This window comes from Strongylocentrotus purpuratus, unplaced genomic scaffold (assembly GCF_000002235.5).
Source record: "Strongylocentrotus purpuratus isolate Spur 01 unplaced genomic scaffold, Spur_5.0 spur5_scaffold_20, whole genome shotgun sequence".
Lineage (NCBI taxonomy): Eukaryota > Metazoa > Echinodermata > Echinoidea > Camarodonta > Strongylocentrotidae > Strongylocentrotus > Strongylocentrotus purpuratus.
Window position 1 is genome coordinate 15,324,533 of NW_022145606.1, and position 16,547 is coordinate 15,341,079.

Below are 16,547 nucleotides of genomic sequence, written 5' to 3' on the forward strand. Positions count from 1 at the left end.
ATGATAACCCCCCCCCCCCCCAGCTAACTACCCCTGGACATCTACCCCGGACAATACCCCTCGGACGTCTACCCCAAGTCAAGTACCCCACGGACATCTATCCCCGGGCAACTACCCCCATACATCTACCCCCCGTCAAATACCCCGGACATCTACCCCAGCCAATTACCCCCCTGGACATCTACCCCCCCCCCAATCCAACTATCCCCTTCCAACTACCCCCAGCCAACTATCCCCACCCTGAAAACTACCCCGGACATCTACCCCCATTCAACTACCCCCGGACAACTACTCCCAACTACCTTAATTTGCTTGGGGGTAGATGTGCGGGGCCGGGGGGGGGGGGGGGGGGGGGTAGTTGGAGGGGGAGTTATAGTTGTCCAGGGGGGGGGGGGGTAGTTGGATGGGGTTAGATGTCCGGCGGTAGATGTTCGGGGAGGGGGTAGTTGACTGGGGGTAGATGTCCGGGGGTATTTAGCTAGGTGGTAGTTAGCTATACCCATGCTTTTTTTTTTTATTACAGGGTTTTAGTTTTGAACAAATTCGACAAAATATCACTTCAAATTTATTACATTTGTGGGTAAAGTCATTATTACATTTGTGGGTGATTCAAAATTATTACATTTGTGGGTAAAGTGGTTATTACATTTGTGGGTAAAGTGTTATTACATTTGTGGGTGTTATTACATTTGTGGGTAAAGTGTTATTACACTTAATTGTGGGCGTTATTACATTTGTGGGTGTAACACCCCCCCCCCTTAGCTCGCACGCTTGAATAAAGCTTCTAGTTAGGCCGGAGCGCCCGTGCACTCCTCTAGATCTATATACTGACCATGAAGAGCCTTATTCCAAAAGGAGCTAAGTCCACTTTTGATGAAAATTGAGTTATTGAACAGAACATCGTCTTTCGATCAACAAAATTATACCCGAAACTTTGGGAGCAATTATAAAAAAATGCACCTTCTAATATCACTTTTCCATAGACGCCCGTACAAAATCTGGCAACCAATTTCTTTTTCCTCAGAATTTACAAAAATAGATTTAGCTCCTTTTAAAATTAAACTCTTCATACAATTACGGAACTGACCTACTAATATTCAAACTTGAACCAAGACTACCTGTGTTGCTTTATGACGACGTCAAATTGTAATCTTGAACATGTTGCATTAAAAAAACGGCAATCTAGCCACACAAACAATAGCTCTGTCTTGGACAATGGAGGATGAAACGCAGAGAACTGTTTTAGAAAAGCTGATTGAGTATGGTAAGGAAATTAGCTACATGTATTAGCAGCAAAGATGGAAGATCTAGTGTTGTTTTTGGTCGATTGTGGTTGAATAGTGCTTGCGACCAGTCTCTTTTATTGCCCCATACATTGAGAATCGTGTAATGTTTGCTGTATCGCTCTATCATTCACAGTATCACTTAGTGCAGTGTTCTGAGCTGAGCTGAGCTGTGTGTGTGTGAGACTGTGTGTGTTGGGTTTTTACAGACGTGTATCAATCAGATATTATTTACGTCTGGGGACCGACCTTTAAACGTCACCATCCGAAAGACGTGACTCAGTTTCAAACCTGGGTCCTCGGCCGAGTCAGTTTGTAACTTCCACTTTCAGCTGGATTACAGGCGCACGCACACGCCACAACGCCTAGCTGAGTAACGGAACTTTAATTTAAAGATTCGTCGAAGCTTGACTGTTAGTGTTAGTTCACATGCTATTGTTAATTGAAAGAACATAAAAAGGTGCCCAGAAGGGTCAGATGTAAAGTATAAAAATGAGGGAATGAATTATCAATTAATAATTTATGAAATGATTGTAGATCTATAGACTGATCGGAAGTTGGAATCTGAATTAGACGGACATATCGTGTGTGCGTGACGGGGTCCGGCTGCATTGATTGAATACATGCCAGGGGCGTACGCAGGATTTTTCATGGGGGGGGGGGTTTAAAATATTGCTCCCGAAAATTTGAAAATCGCGCCGGCCGAAAAGACGCTCAGTGGGGGGGGGGGGGGGGGGGGGGGGGGGGGGGGGGGGGGGGGGGGGGAAGCGGACACTTTATTTTTTTTTTTTTTTGAGGCCAAAAAAAAAATCGCAACGACTCAGCCAGCCGAAAAGTCGCTCAGTGGGGGGGGGGGGGGGGGGGGGGGGGAACACTTTTTTTTTTTTTTTGGAGGCCAAAATTTCAAAATTTCAATAAAAAAATTAAAAAAAACCAAAGGGGGGGGGGGAGGGTTTTTTTTTTTTTTAGGGGGGTTTACATACATAAAAATACCAAAGGGGGGGGGGGGGTTTGAACCCCTAAAACCCTCCCACTGCGTACGCCCCTGATACATGCGATGAGATACTTTTGAGCTTGCGACTAACACAAAATTGGGCTCTAAATCTGAAAAATACTTGAAATAAAGGTCATTTTATGGTACCCTTATTTCTTACATACACGCGTACGAAACTCAATTTTTTAGATTTGGGTAGCGGGACCGCCGATTACATCGCTAAAATGTGATATTTTATGAAATATTTTCCATTGCAAATGTGGTTCTTCAGTGACTCTGGCATGGTATAGTATGTGCGGGATATGTGATATGCTATTATGCGATGTATTTTAAAGGGATTTTACCATGCATCCAATGGATCGGCCGAAAACTGGAGCTGGTCGTTTACCGGCTCCTTTACTCTAGATCTAAATGAAAAACTAGAATTTAATTCGTCACGAGGACGAATAAGGTGGTCTGCCTTCAAGTTATATAGACATGTAAACAATGATGATGATGATGATCTTGATAGTATTAATGGTGATGACGATGATGATCATGATCATGATGATGCTGATGATCATTATCAACAGACCATGATGACATCTGATTGAAAAAAATGGGGAAACATTTAGATAGCATATAGTCTCAGCTACAACATACTCAAAAATCAACATAATTCAAGCAGAAATAATGTCGATATTGCTCGCAGAAGATAGGAATGTAGATTCCAGATTTGAGAAAAAGTCATCTCCCTTAGGAATTACACGCAAAAAGTAAAGGATGAAGTGAAAATAGGGTAATAATAAAGTAAATATGGCTGTTTATTACGCGATTTGCGATTCTACGTGTTTTAATATTCAAAGGAGATGGTACATTGAAAGGTCAAAAAGAAAAAAAAAGATTGTTGGAGACGCCCGGACTCGAACCAGGGACCTCGAGGCAGGAAGTCAAGTGCGTTACCGATATACCAAAACATTTCCCATAGCGATTAAACAGAAAATGAAATTCTCAAATCTCACTTTGCAAGTGAAATATGAGCATGATCCCGGCATCTGATCGACAAATAAAAGTCACACTTGTGATAGCTTATTGTCTCAGCTACAACATACTCGATGCTCAGCGAAACGAAGCTATGATGACGGAGATATTGCTCGTGAAAGACGGGAATGTAGAATCCAGTTTTCAGAAAAAGTCATGTCCCATAGAGAATACACGCAAAATGTTAACAATTGACATGCCTCCTTTAATCGCAAAAATATGCCATGATGCTTTCGTCAAAATGAAAATTCGTGGTAGCTGCATCTGTAGAGGATTGTCTCAGCTAAAACATAGCAAAATTTAGATGAAAATTGATCAATATTTACAGAGATACAATCAATTTTCCAAAAATATGATGACGTCATAATATGCAAATTGACATTTTGAGTTCGGAGGCCATTATGATGACGTCATGAGTGAATTGAGGGTCAAATGAGACATAAAATCATATTTCCGACTCATACTTTATCAAGATATGAAAAAAAAATTGGGGTCATCTTGCATCCTAAAGAGCTACATGTACAATGTATTTTGTACTGTATAGGCATGTTTTTGCCCATATATGCCATGTATTACAAGAGCTCGCACGCACGGACATTTCCCTTGAACGGAGGCTCATTTCGTTATTAATGGTCATAAAGAGATAAACATGGTATCAAATTGTTCAGAATAAAATGGGCAATACTATGATAGACAAAAAAAGGAGATTCTAGGTTGCGTACGACCATTACGAACACAAACGTGCGCGTAAACGGAAAATGGAATTCTCAAATCCCACTTTGTAAGTGAAATATGAGCATGATCCCGGCATCTGATTGAAAAATAAAGGGCACACTTGTGATAGCTTATTGTCTCAGCTACAACATACTCGATGCTCAGCGTAAACAAAGATAAAACGACGGAGATATTGCTCGTGAAAGACGGGAATGTAGAATCCAGTTTTCAGAAAAAGTCATGTCCCATAGAGAATACACGCAAAATGTTAACAATTGACATGCCCCCTTTAATCGCAAAAATACGCCATGATGCTTTCGTCAAAATGAAAATTCGTGGCAGCTGCATTTGTAGAGGATTGTCTCAGCTAAAACATAGCAAAATTTAGGTGAAAATTGATCAATATTTACAGAGATACAATCAATTTTCCAAAAATATGATGACGTCATAATATGCAAATTGACATTTTGAGTTTGGAGGCCATTATGATGACGTCATGAGTGAATTTAGGGTCAAATGAGACATAAAATCATAATTCCGACTCATACTTTATCAAGATATGAAAAAAAAATTGGGGTCATCTTGCATCCTAAAGAGCTACATGTACAATGTATTTTGTACTGTATAGGCATGTTTTTGCCCATATATGCTATGTATTACAAGAGCTCGCACGCACGGACATTTACCTTGAACGGAGGCTCATTTCGTTATTAATGGTCATAAAGAGATAAACATGGTATCAAATTGTTCAGAATAAAATGGGCAATACTATGATAGACAAAAAAAGGAGATTCTAGGTTGCGTACGACCATTACGAACACAAACGTGCGCGTAAACGGAAAATGGAATTCTCAAATCCCACTTTGTAAGTGAAATATGAGCATGATCTCGGCATCTGATCAAAAAATAAAGGGCACACTTGTGATAGCTTATTGTCTCAGCTACAACATACTCGATGCTCAGCGTAAACAAAGATAAAACGACGGAGATATTGCTCGCGAAAGACGGGAATGTAGAATCCAGTTTTCAGAAAATGTCATGTGCCATAGAGAATACACGCAAAATGTTAACAATTGACATGCCCCCTTTAATCGCAAAAATACGCCATGATGCTTTCGTCAAAATGAAAATTCGTGGTAGCTGCATCTATAGAGGATTGTCTCAGCTAAAACATAGCAAAATTTAGATGAAAATTGATCAATATTTACAGAGATACAATCAATTGTCCAAAAATATGATGACGTCATAATATGCAAATTGACATTTTGAGTTCGGAGGCCATTATGATGACGTCATGAGTTAATTGAGGGTCAAATGAGACATAAAATCATATTTCCGACTCATACTTTATCAAGATATGAAAAAAAAATTGGGGTCATCTTGCATCCTAAAGAGCTACAATGTATTTTGTATAGGCATGTTTTTGCCCATATATGCTATGTATTACAGGAGCTCGCACGCACGGACATTTACCTTGAATGGAGGCCATCATAAATACGCCATGAGTTAATTGATTGTTTCGAACGGAATTTACCTTGAACGGAGGCTCATTTCGTTATTAATGGTCATAAAGAGATAAACATGGTATCAAATTGTTCAGAATAAAATGGGCAATACTATGATAGACAAAAAAAGGAGATTCTAGGTTGCGTACGACCATTACGAACACAAACGTGCGCGTAAACGGAAAATGGAATTCTCAAATCCCACTTTGTAAGTGAAATATGAGCATGATCCCGGCATCTGATCGAAAAATAAAGGGCACACTTGTGATAGCTTATTGTCTCAGCTACAACATACATGTACTCGATGCTCAGCGTAAACAAAGATAAAACGACGGAGATATTGCTCGCGAAAGACGGGAATGTAGAATCCAGTTTTCAGAAAAAATCATGTCCCATAGAGAATACACGCAAAATGTGAAAAATTGACATGCCTCCTTTAATCGCAAAAATACGCCATGATGCCATTATCAAAACGAAATATCATGACAACTGTACTTGTAAAAACTATTCTCAGCTACAACATATCAAAATTTGAAAGAAAATTGATCAATATTTACAGAGATGCAATCAATTTTCCAAAAATCTGCTGACGTCATAATATGCAAATTGAAATTTTGAGTTTGGAGGCCATTATGATGACGTCATGAGTTAATTGAGGGTCAAATGAGACATGAAATCATATCTCCAACTCATGCTTTTTCCAACCATGATATAAAAGTTGGGGGTCAATGGACTATCTGAAGAGCTATTTTGATTTTTAAAATGGCATGTTTTTTATCAAATTTGCATTATATTGCCCATAGCAGCACGCGCGGATTTGGAACTTTGACGCGCGCTCACGGCCTTATGAAAGGTCAAGAATGACTGAAATTGATGTAAATATTCATTTACGGTAAGAGGAATATAAATCATGTAAAAAATTGAATTTGACCTTTTTACGCGCGCTGTGAGCGCGCGCAATGCGCGCGGGGACGCGAACGGACGGAAAATTTTGAAATGCTTACAATGGCCTGAAACGTGTGCAAAAAAAAATTGGAACGAATTTGAGCATTTTAAAATTTTGATGCGTGCGTACGTGCGCGTTGAGGTGCGCGCACAGATTTTGTTGACATTTTTAGTTGACCTTTGACCTGAAGTTGATGTATACTAAATATGGTTCATTTTTTATTACTCGTTATTGAGATATGATAATGACCTGATTTTAACAAAATGGCGCCTGGATGACGTCACGATGACCCCATGAACTTGAAAAAGGTTTCAGGAACTTGATATTATAGGGCCTAATGACTAACAAAAATTTGAAGGAAATTGACCAAGTCGATTTCGAGTAAACGTATATACCGGTACACAAAAAAAGTGTACGGAAGAAATAAACATAAATAAAGAATAAATAAGTAGATAAATAAAGAAAGAAAATTCTAACAAAATCAATAGGTGATCTGTCATCGACAGACCACCTAATTATTATTAATGAACATGAATAATTTTTTTTTGTAATTAATTTTAATTTTAATGCATTAATTCATTATTTGACAATTGAAAATGTTGATCTTTGGAAAGAATTTTGGAATGAAAATGCAGATGATCGAATGTCAAGACATAAACAACTTTTGATTGGTTCAATGATGAATTAATCCAGTAGAGTAAAGGAGGCGGTTTTCGGCCACTTAAGACAAAATCCTATTTTTTTTACCCTTTACTTCCTATTTATTATCATTTCTTGTTCAAATCATGAAGCAAATATTATTATTATTATTTAAACAAAAAAAGAATCCCAGAAAAAAATCATGAATTGCCATGACAATATTCATTTTAATTTTCACTGTTTCTGAGTCGGTTATCGGCATAGCGAACCAGTTTTCGGCCGCATGTACAAAGTCAATAGGAAGCGCGCGCACGCCGTGCGTGTCCGCACTGATCTATAGTACTAGCGGGGCTCCCGGGAGCTCGCCAGGCCGAAAACTAGGACTGCGGTGATCGGAAATTGGAATCTGAATTAGACAGAGATATCGTGTGTGCGTTGCAGTGTCCGGCTGCATTGATTTATTACATGCAGTGAGATACTTTTGAGCTTGCGACTAGCACAAAATCGGACTCTTAATCTGAAAAATACTTGAAATAAAGCTCATTTTATGGTACCCATATTTCTTACAGACACGCGTAAGATACTCAATTTTTCAAGCGGGACCGCCGATTACATTGCTAAAATAGGATTTTTTAGGATATATTTTTCATTGCAAATGTGGTTCTTTAGTGACTCTGGCATGGTATGGTATGTGTGGGATATGTGATATGCTATTATGCGATGTATTTTAAAGGGATTTTACCATGCATCCAACCAATCGGCCAAAAACTGAAGCTGGCCGATTACCCCCTCCTTTACTCTAGGCTGTACATGTAGTAGGAGTTAGTGTGCCAAATGTGAATGAAATGTGTCTAGGTCTGCGTTTCTTGTTTTGCAAGTTTGTCGTCGAGGAAAAGGCTCGGAACGCTAGCCCTAGAGCAATAACGATTAGCCTGGAAGACGCCCTAAAAGAAAAGATGTTGTAGGCCTACCTGGTCTTCTAGATCTAGTTATGCCTTGTTTTTCAAATCTACCTGGAATACCTCTCACACAGCCATAGTAAGAATTTCACAATGTTAAAAAAAGCTCCAGAAAAATCATCTGGACAAGGATTTTTTTTAAATCAAAAGTTTTATTTGAATTCACTGTTTGGATTGCTGTGATTTTTTTAAAAGGCCAAATAGATCTAAGACTAATTAGTCAAACTTAAAGAACATCCTAAAAATGCTCTTAAATGATTTAAAGAGGTACTAAAATGATCAACAATATCTTCTTGATGCAGAATAACTAGTCCAAGGTCAACTCTGAAGCTCATTTGGTTGGTTGAATTTTAGGCGTTTTTTCAAGACAATGCAATCTCATTTCTAACCGATTGTACGAATGGCGACCAAGAAGGGGAGGTATCTCGTTATTCAATAGTTGACCTTGGACTAGTTTTTCTACATTAGAAGGTATTGTTGATCATTTTAGCATCTTTTTAAATCATGTTAGAGCATATTTAGGATGTTCTGAAAGTTTGACTAATTTGGGCACATTTGTGAACTAGTGCTGTTTTTTTTATTCAGGGCATATTTGTTTGATTTTTTCTTTAGTGGACATTGATCTATTTTTTCCCCTTCATAATGTTTTAGGTGACAGTGTGCTTGAAGAGGATTCACCTCATCAAACCACGAAGAGGAGGAGAGCAGGTCATCACCGTGGCAACACAATAGACGATGCAGTCCTCAAAGAGAAAAAGAAGATGAAGAAAAAAAAAGAAGAAGAAAAAACTCATGTCTGTGAATGTATCAAATAAAACATTTGGCAAAGAAAAGCCGAACTCCTTGAAGAGTTTTGAGGAAGAACTGAGATTATTCCAGGCATCGCAAAAGGAGAAGAACGTGGAGAAGGAAAAAATCACTGCGCTAGACAGAAGGAAAGATGATGATGAACAAAGGAGAAAGAAAAGGAGAGCTCCTGAAGTGGTTGTATTTAATGACCCTACCAAGAGGAAAAAGGAGGTATTATTTGATGCTTCATTCAGTGTCATTGATTTGTTCATTGCTGATAATAATAAACACAAAATAATAATCCATTACAAAGTATGCCCCCATGAGCTTAGAAAGAAATGCAAAGAGTTTCTTTACTTGTTTTATACAACAATTGAAATAAATATGTTTTCATTTATTGTCAATGTTTCCAAGTGAGTCAGAGATGTATTAAAGTTGATGATGTAAGTTCCCATATGGGGCTCTTGTAGCTGTCCAAAATGTGATTGAATTTGAACTTGTAATTGTTGACTGAAGGTCCGTTCAGATATGACGTGTTAAACTGAGTCATATCTTAGCGAGGCTAAAGGGAAACAAGTAGGCCTAGATTTCTATTAGGTAACCTATGATCATATCATTCAAATATAAAGCTTGATTGAGTCTAAAATGCTATGAATGTTGAGTCAGTATGTGAATACACCCTTCGGTAGCCTGTACTTACCGTATACTAAGTTCGGTAGCCTGTACTTACCGTATAAGTTATAGCAAAGAAGAAGAGACTGACGTGTAGGCTAACATAATTACTGAGACATGATGTATATTCTGGCCTTAACAATGAATTGCTTTTTGGTCTACAACCCGTTCGTCTACTACCCAATTAGTCTATTTTCCATATGGGCTACACCCAGCCCATCTACTACCAACATTGTCTAATAACTATTTTGTCTTCTTATCATAAAGCTGCTTTTATTATCTTATTTTATTATTATCTGGGGGTAATTTTTTTCTGTATCATCCCTTCTCCTAATAGAACCTAGCGAAAGCCTGAAAGAAGCTCATCCATTCATTTATTAATTAATTAATTAATTAATTCAATCCTTCAGCCAATCATCCATTTTCTATCGACTCTCCCCAAAATAGAACCTAGGGTAGCCAAGTTTTTAGAGTAGTCAAGGACCCATTAACCACTTGGCTGCGTGCCACGTGCATGTACGTGGTCTCGCTCTCGCATGTCCTGTGCGCACCACGTACGTGTTTAGAGCATTGCACTGTCAAGACTGTAGCACTGCATAATATCTAGCCCTACTGTGTAATTAGCACTGCAATTATGTTACACAGGACTTGAACAGTAGATGGCGCTCTTTCCAAAAAAATCTTGCTTTTTTGTCTACAGTGTACAGGTTTTTGTACAGTAAAAAATTGCTGTGGCACAGGGGTTGTGAATGTGTTTTAAGCCAATAGCAGTCAAGTGGTTAAGGGCAGAGAGCTTTATATTTTGTAAAATTTCTTTTATGTTTACCCTTCTCCAAGAACAGTTTTCTTTTCTTTTTGGGGGGCTAATTTATTTCTGTATCACCCCTTCTACCAATAGAACCTAGCCAAGCCTGAGGGTAGGCCTGGACCCAAGGGAAGAGAGATCCCCGAAAGAGAAGTAGACCTAGACCTCGCTAGGCACGAGGTTTGGAAGTTTGGCATAAGTGGTTTGTCCTTTGGTGATAAGGAGAAGCATGAAGCGGCTAAGGCAGTCCAGCTGGGTGCAAAGGTAACCATTAAAACACCTCCTGGGGGGTGTTTCACAAAGATCCTAAGTTGAACTTATCTATAAGTTTAGCTTAACAATTATGGAAAGCTGTTAGCATCCTTGAAAATATGTTGTAAAATTTATTTTAAAGGCATAAAATGTTGATTCAAATCATTCATATTTTCTATTATCATGGGAGATTTCATGTTCTTGATGTGGAATTTATGAAAAGTCCAAAATACTTGAATTTTTGCTTTGAATATATTTCATTATAAGGCTACAAGTGGCTCTCCATAATATTTAAGCCCGATTATGGGGCTTTCACATATACACTCCGGGGCCTGTACGGCGAGTAAAAACAGACATTTTGGGAATTTTCGGCCGGTTTCCGGCCGGCTACCGTAAAGATCCTACGGGCGCCGGGACAGTTTTTGAAGCCGTACGGGCGCCGTGGTGCTGAGTCGGCTGCTCCCAATTCTCCCGGCGTTTTTATCCGACCGTTAGGTCGTAGAGAGCCCGTGAAGGGCCCGCAGGGCACCTTACGGGTCCCGGCGGGCTCCGGACGGTGTCCGGACGGGCCCCTCACGATTTTTGGGGGTCAATTCTCATGAAAAATCTTAACGGGAACCTTGAGGTGCGGATTTCAGAGGACACATAGTTCAGTGCACCGCACGGGACCCGGCCGGGCGCCTTAAGGACCCCGGCCGGTTCCCGGCAGGGCACCTTGAGGACCCCGGCCGGGTCCCGGCAGGGCACCTTCCGGGAGCCACGGGTGCACCTGCTCATCAGACGGAGCACGTAAGCTTACCGGCCGGCATCCTTACGGGCGCCTTGCATTTCACTCGACCAATTTTCACCGGGCACCTCCCGGGCGCCGCAGAATATGTGACCACACATGCCGTAGAAAAGAAAATCGGAAGGTTCCCGTACGGTCTCTAAATCCACGGCATGCCGCCGGGTAGGGAAAATCGTACGGGGCCCGGTTTATATGTGACCTAGGCATTAGAGTTAAGTTTGACTTATAATCTTTGTGAAACAGCCCTCAGGCATCGTTTCACTAAACCATCGCAGGTACATGTACAAGTTCACCGACATCCCATTGAAACATGTGAAGAGATCAATACATGCATTTGAATGGGTTGTCAGGGAACTTGTACTTGAGATCGTTTTGTGAAATGCTACTCTGATGGTTTTTCATGTATATCCATTTATTATTAATAATTCACACCTTTAAGGCTATTAAAGGCAGTGCAGCTACACTGTAGAAGTTCACCGACATCCCGTGAGACATGTGAAGGTTTCAATACATGCATTTGAATGGGTTGTCAGGGAACTTGTACTTGAGATGGTCTTGTGAAATGCTACCCTGATGTTTATTTATGTATAACCCATTTATTATTAATAATTCACACCTTTAAGGCTATTAAAGGCAGTGCAGCTAGGTGCAAAGGTAACCAGTAAAACACCTCCAGGCATCTTTTCACTAAACCATCGCAGGTACAAGCTCACCGACATCCACTTGTTGAATTTAATACACATACTTGAATGGGTTGTTAACGAATTTGTACTAATGATGATTAATTACAGGTTTTTTTTTTTATAAAGGCAACGTTTAACAATGTTAAATCTGAGATTTATGGACCTACAGGTTATCAGTGTCTGTGATATGATGTAATATTGAAGCCTTATTCAAAATTGTGCTACAAAACTAACATGAAGTGCCTCAAAAAAGTAAAAATCTTTTGAGTGACCGGTTTTACCATTCTCATGTTCCCCAATGCACTGAAGTGTTATAAAAACTGTTAGGAAAACAAGTTTTGAAATTTCGATTTCCAATCATAAATATCTTGATAATCAGACAGGGGGATCGGCTTGTAAAAGACATGGGGTTCCTGACTGACCTAAAGGGTTATAATTGTCAATGCAGCATGAGCTAAATCCAGGATTTTGTTTCACAATCTGAGACAAAGATACCTAATCCCTTTAATGTATCAAGTTTTCAATGAGGCAGTTTTCAAAAGGATACACAAATATTTCTACACAGATGGTTGCTAAAGTAGGTTTCACTGTAATAGCAACTAAAAAATGTTTGTGTAAATTTTGTGATTCCTTATTTGCAGCCGCCCAAGAGAGCGTTTGTGAACTACAAGGAACTCATGGAAACCAAAAGGCTGAAGAAGATTGAGGAGACGCAGCAGAGAGAGATCGTAAGTAGCAAGACATTTTGATTACTAGTCAGTCAAACCTTTTGTTAGTGGTCACCTGTCTATAAAGGCCACGTGTCTATAGTGGTCACCCACATTGCCCCCCCCCCCCCCTCTCTGCTTACGGAGATAGATCCTTCGCTGCACCTGTTCTCTGGAACTCACATCCTTCCTTAGAAGATTTCTAAACACGACTTTAAACGTGAAATTAGCCCCTCGCTACTGTAGATTAATCTGTTGAGCTATTATTTAAAGCCCTACTGCACTATGTATAGCTACTGGCGCCCACTATATAGCAAACAATGCCTAATCGGTGACCATTGGTCCCCCATGGTCCCCTTTTTCTTATGTTAATTGAGAGCTGATTTGATGAGATAACCACCTGTCAGTGTCCTCGCAGGGAGGTCTAATCCCTCCTGGCCAAACTTGTGCAGAGGGGCTTAAAATGTATCTTGCATATTCATTATTATTTTCGCGCCTTGATCAAGAGCTTCGTTGTAATTCATATGTTATATTAGATTAAGAAATGTGTTGAAGAACCCGTCTACATTGGCCAATTGTGTGTTCCCTTGGATGGCTTGTAGAGATGTAGATGTGTACAGGTCCACTTGATACATCACCAGTTTATGTAACTTACATATTCATTATTGTCATGCCTTGATCAAAGGTTTGTTTATAAATAAATGTTATGTAGGCCCACTGGTAATTTAATAAAAGGAAATGTGTTAGAGAACCTGTCTAGAAGGGCCACCTGTCTACAGTGGCCACTTTTATATTTCCCTTGGGGGGCCTTTAATAAAAGATGTAGAGGTCCACTTGGTATATCACCAGACTAGATCGTAAGGTAGAGGGTTCAAAGCCCTGCCAGGCTCAAACTTTCCTTGCAAAGACATTCATCTATATTTGCCACACTCTACCCAGGTTGCGTTTTATTTTGTTATTGTTACCTGTCTGGCGTTTTTTTGTGTTTCAGGATCGACAGATGGGAATGAAAACATCAAAGAAGAAAGAAGAAAAGATACAGCTCCAGTAAGTAAAGAAATTGTTACTACAGTAAAAACTTGTTATAACGAGGTCCTTGGGACCATGGACCATGGTAATTACCTTGTTATATTTGGAATCTTGATATATCAGGGTAAACAACAGAAGAATATAAAGAGCTGGGACCAGATGAGTTTCCACTGTATTTCATTTTAAATTTTCTTTATTAGATATGGAGTTGTTCTTTGTTGTATACAAAGTGCAACAGGGGCTAGAGCTTTTTGTTACAACTTTATTACAATGCAAAGACTTAATGACTCTCCATGCCTTATTCTATCTCAATAGTTATAAGCATTTAATGAACAATTGGTCAGATATACTGTATTCCTTTACGAACTAAAAACCACATAATTCATCGAAATATTATACCAATAGATTATAATCAACAGTGGAACCTTCACCCCCCCCCCCTTTCATGTACGTTTATTTCATTACTGCCTTGCCACAGACACAAATAGTGACATTAATGTTTTTTTTTTTGGAGGGGGGTGAACAATTTGTAAGAAACTGATACCTCTTTATATCAGAGCTCTTTTTACAGAGGTTCCACTGTACATTATTCATTTTTCAAGATTGAAAATTCACAGAAAATATCATTCAACAATACTTGGAATTGACCTTAAGTCTATGGAGTGGGACAGAACACCAAATTGAATGCTACTGTACAAACCGAATAGTGCTTTCCTACGACAGTCAAACCTGCTTTAGTGACCACCTGTCTACAAAGACCATCTTTTTTGATTCCCTTGAAAATGGTCTCTCATTGAAACATGTACTAAAGGAAACTGTACTTAAAGACCACCTGCCCATATAGACCACTTTTCTTGTCTCCCTTGGATGGTCATTATAGGCAGTTTTCACTGTACAATTATTCATGTATGATAATGTCAGTTGGCTTTGCTGTGATTTTGAAATAATTCATTTTTGTTTTCAGGAATAAAGGCTTCTGGACCGACAAGACGCAGAGGAAAGGGGTCTATGTGGACGGGCAGCTTGGAAAATACAAGAGGGGTGTTCAAGTCTTTACAAAGAGGGACATGGCACAGATTAAAAATCAGAAAGGGAGAGGTCAAAGGTGACATGAAGGTCAAATTTCATAAGGACATCATTTTTTATCTTTCCTTCATTTTTAAAGCCTGTCTTCACTAATGGGGCCAGGAGGGATTAGACCTCCCTGAGTGGTCACCTCATCGAATCAGCTCTCAATTAAAGCCTCGGTCACAAATGCCATTACGAACTGCTACGAATGCCGTACAATTTTTAAACAATGGAAATTCAACGGTGATTCGTACGAAATAATCGTCTGACGAAGCTCTGTGACCGCTGCATAACATAAGAAAAAGGGGATCATGGGGGACCAATGGGTACCGCTTACGCATTGTTTGCTATATAGAGGGCGCAAGTAGCTACAAGTAGTGCAGTCCCGCTTTAGAGAGCTTTTAGTGCAGGAGGACCAAGTTTTTTTTAAATGCATATCAGGGATTATGGTTTTGGTTAGTCAATGAAAATATTCAACAATATGAAGAAGATCTCGATGATGAAGACTACAATGCTGAAAAGCTTGTTTAAATTTGGCTATAATGCAATCTCTTTTAAATTCATTTTTTATTATGATTATTATCTTGTACTTTTAATCATTTAGTCCAAAGTTTGTTGGATTTTCCTTCCCAGAATTTTATGGCACATACTAACATATTTCAAACGGATTTAAATACCATTCATTTTCTTTGAGCCTTTAAATTTTTATTGTTTTTTTTTTTAATAGTAAGTCCTTTTTAACAAGCTGTAATGTTTACTACACATGCTCAATGCCTTAATTAAAAAAATCTTTGCTGTAATGCATTTTTTATTATCATTTTTTTCTGTAGCCATTTGAGTCCAAAGTTTGTTAGATTTTTCTTATCAGATTTTATGGCACATATTAACATAGTTCAAACAGATTTGAATATATATCATTTATTATCTTGTGCCTTCTATTCTTATTTTAAATAGAAAGTCCTTTTTAACAAGCTTTCATTTTTACCACACATGCACTGCTAGGTACTAGGACAACAGATCAAAATGTTCACTTTTGTCTTGATTTGCCACTTTTTTATTCAATATGAAGGTTGAAAAACAGGATTTTCCTTCTAGATCTCATAAATAACACTATGTACATTATCTACATGTACAAACATTTCAAAATACATTGATTCAAAATATGAATAAAGAAATATACAGCATATCATCATCATTTCACGTGTGTACTAATTGCTCAATATTCTTTGTGTTTAAAGTTTTCATTGTTATTATTCCTTCATATTCTAAATATGACTTGTAACGGCTTAAAAAATGAGGACCTCATTTTTATGTCACATGTTTGTCCCAAGACTGGGCCAAATTTCTTATCATTTTGATGATTCTAGAACCTTGCATGTATATGCTACATGATCAACTTTTTTCTGATCGATTCCATACCGTTTATTTCACAATGCAATCGCATGACTAGAACTCAACTTTATCTTTAAGATTGAATTTAAACTTCAAGCAAGCAGTAATTAATACAAAATAGAGTTAAAGGTATACACTAGTATTACCAATCATGTGAATGAATATGTTTTGATGATGATGATGATGATGATGAACAGCATTTGTATAGCGCCATTTATCTGCAAAAGCATTCAAAGGCGCCTGTTTTGACTAATACGTGATGATACAAATTTTGCTGGGAAACCTATATATCTATCCGGGCTG

The 16,547-nt window shown here is 38.7% G+C and overlaps 1 protein-coding gene across 1 annotated transcript; it reads left to right on the forward strand.

Annotated features, from left to right (window-relative positions):
• Window positions 1-1,120: 1,120 nt before the first annotated feature.
• Window positions 1,121-16,044, forward strand: LOC115918869 (uncharacterized protein C1orf131-like). Its single transcript, XM_030992845.1, has 6 exons — window positions 1,121-1,264; window positions 8,712-9,080; window positions 10,420-10,590; window positions 12,690-12,776; window positions 13,747-13,802; window positions 14,749-16,044. The coding sequence occupies exons 2-6, from the start codon at window positions 8,853-8,855 to the stop codon at window positions 14,891-14,893; spliced, it is 687 nt and encodes a 228-aa protein (XP_030848705.1). The 5' UTR covers window positions 1,121-1,264; window positions 8,712-8,852; the 3' UTR covers window positions 14,894-16,044.
• Window positions 16,045-16,547: the final 503 nt, after the last annotated feature.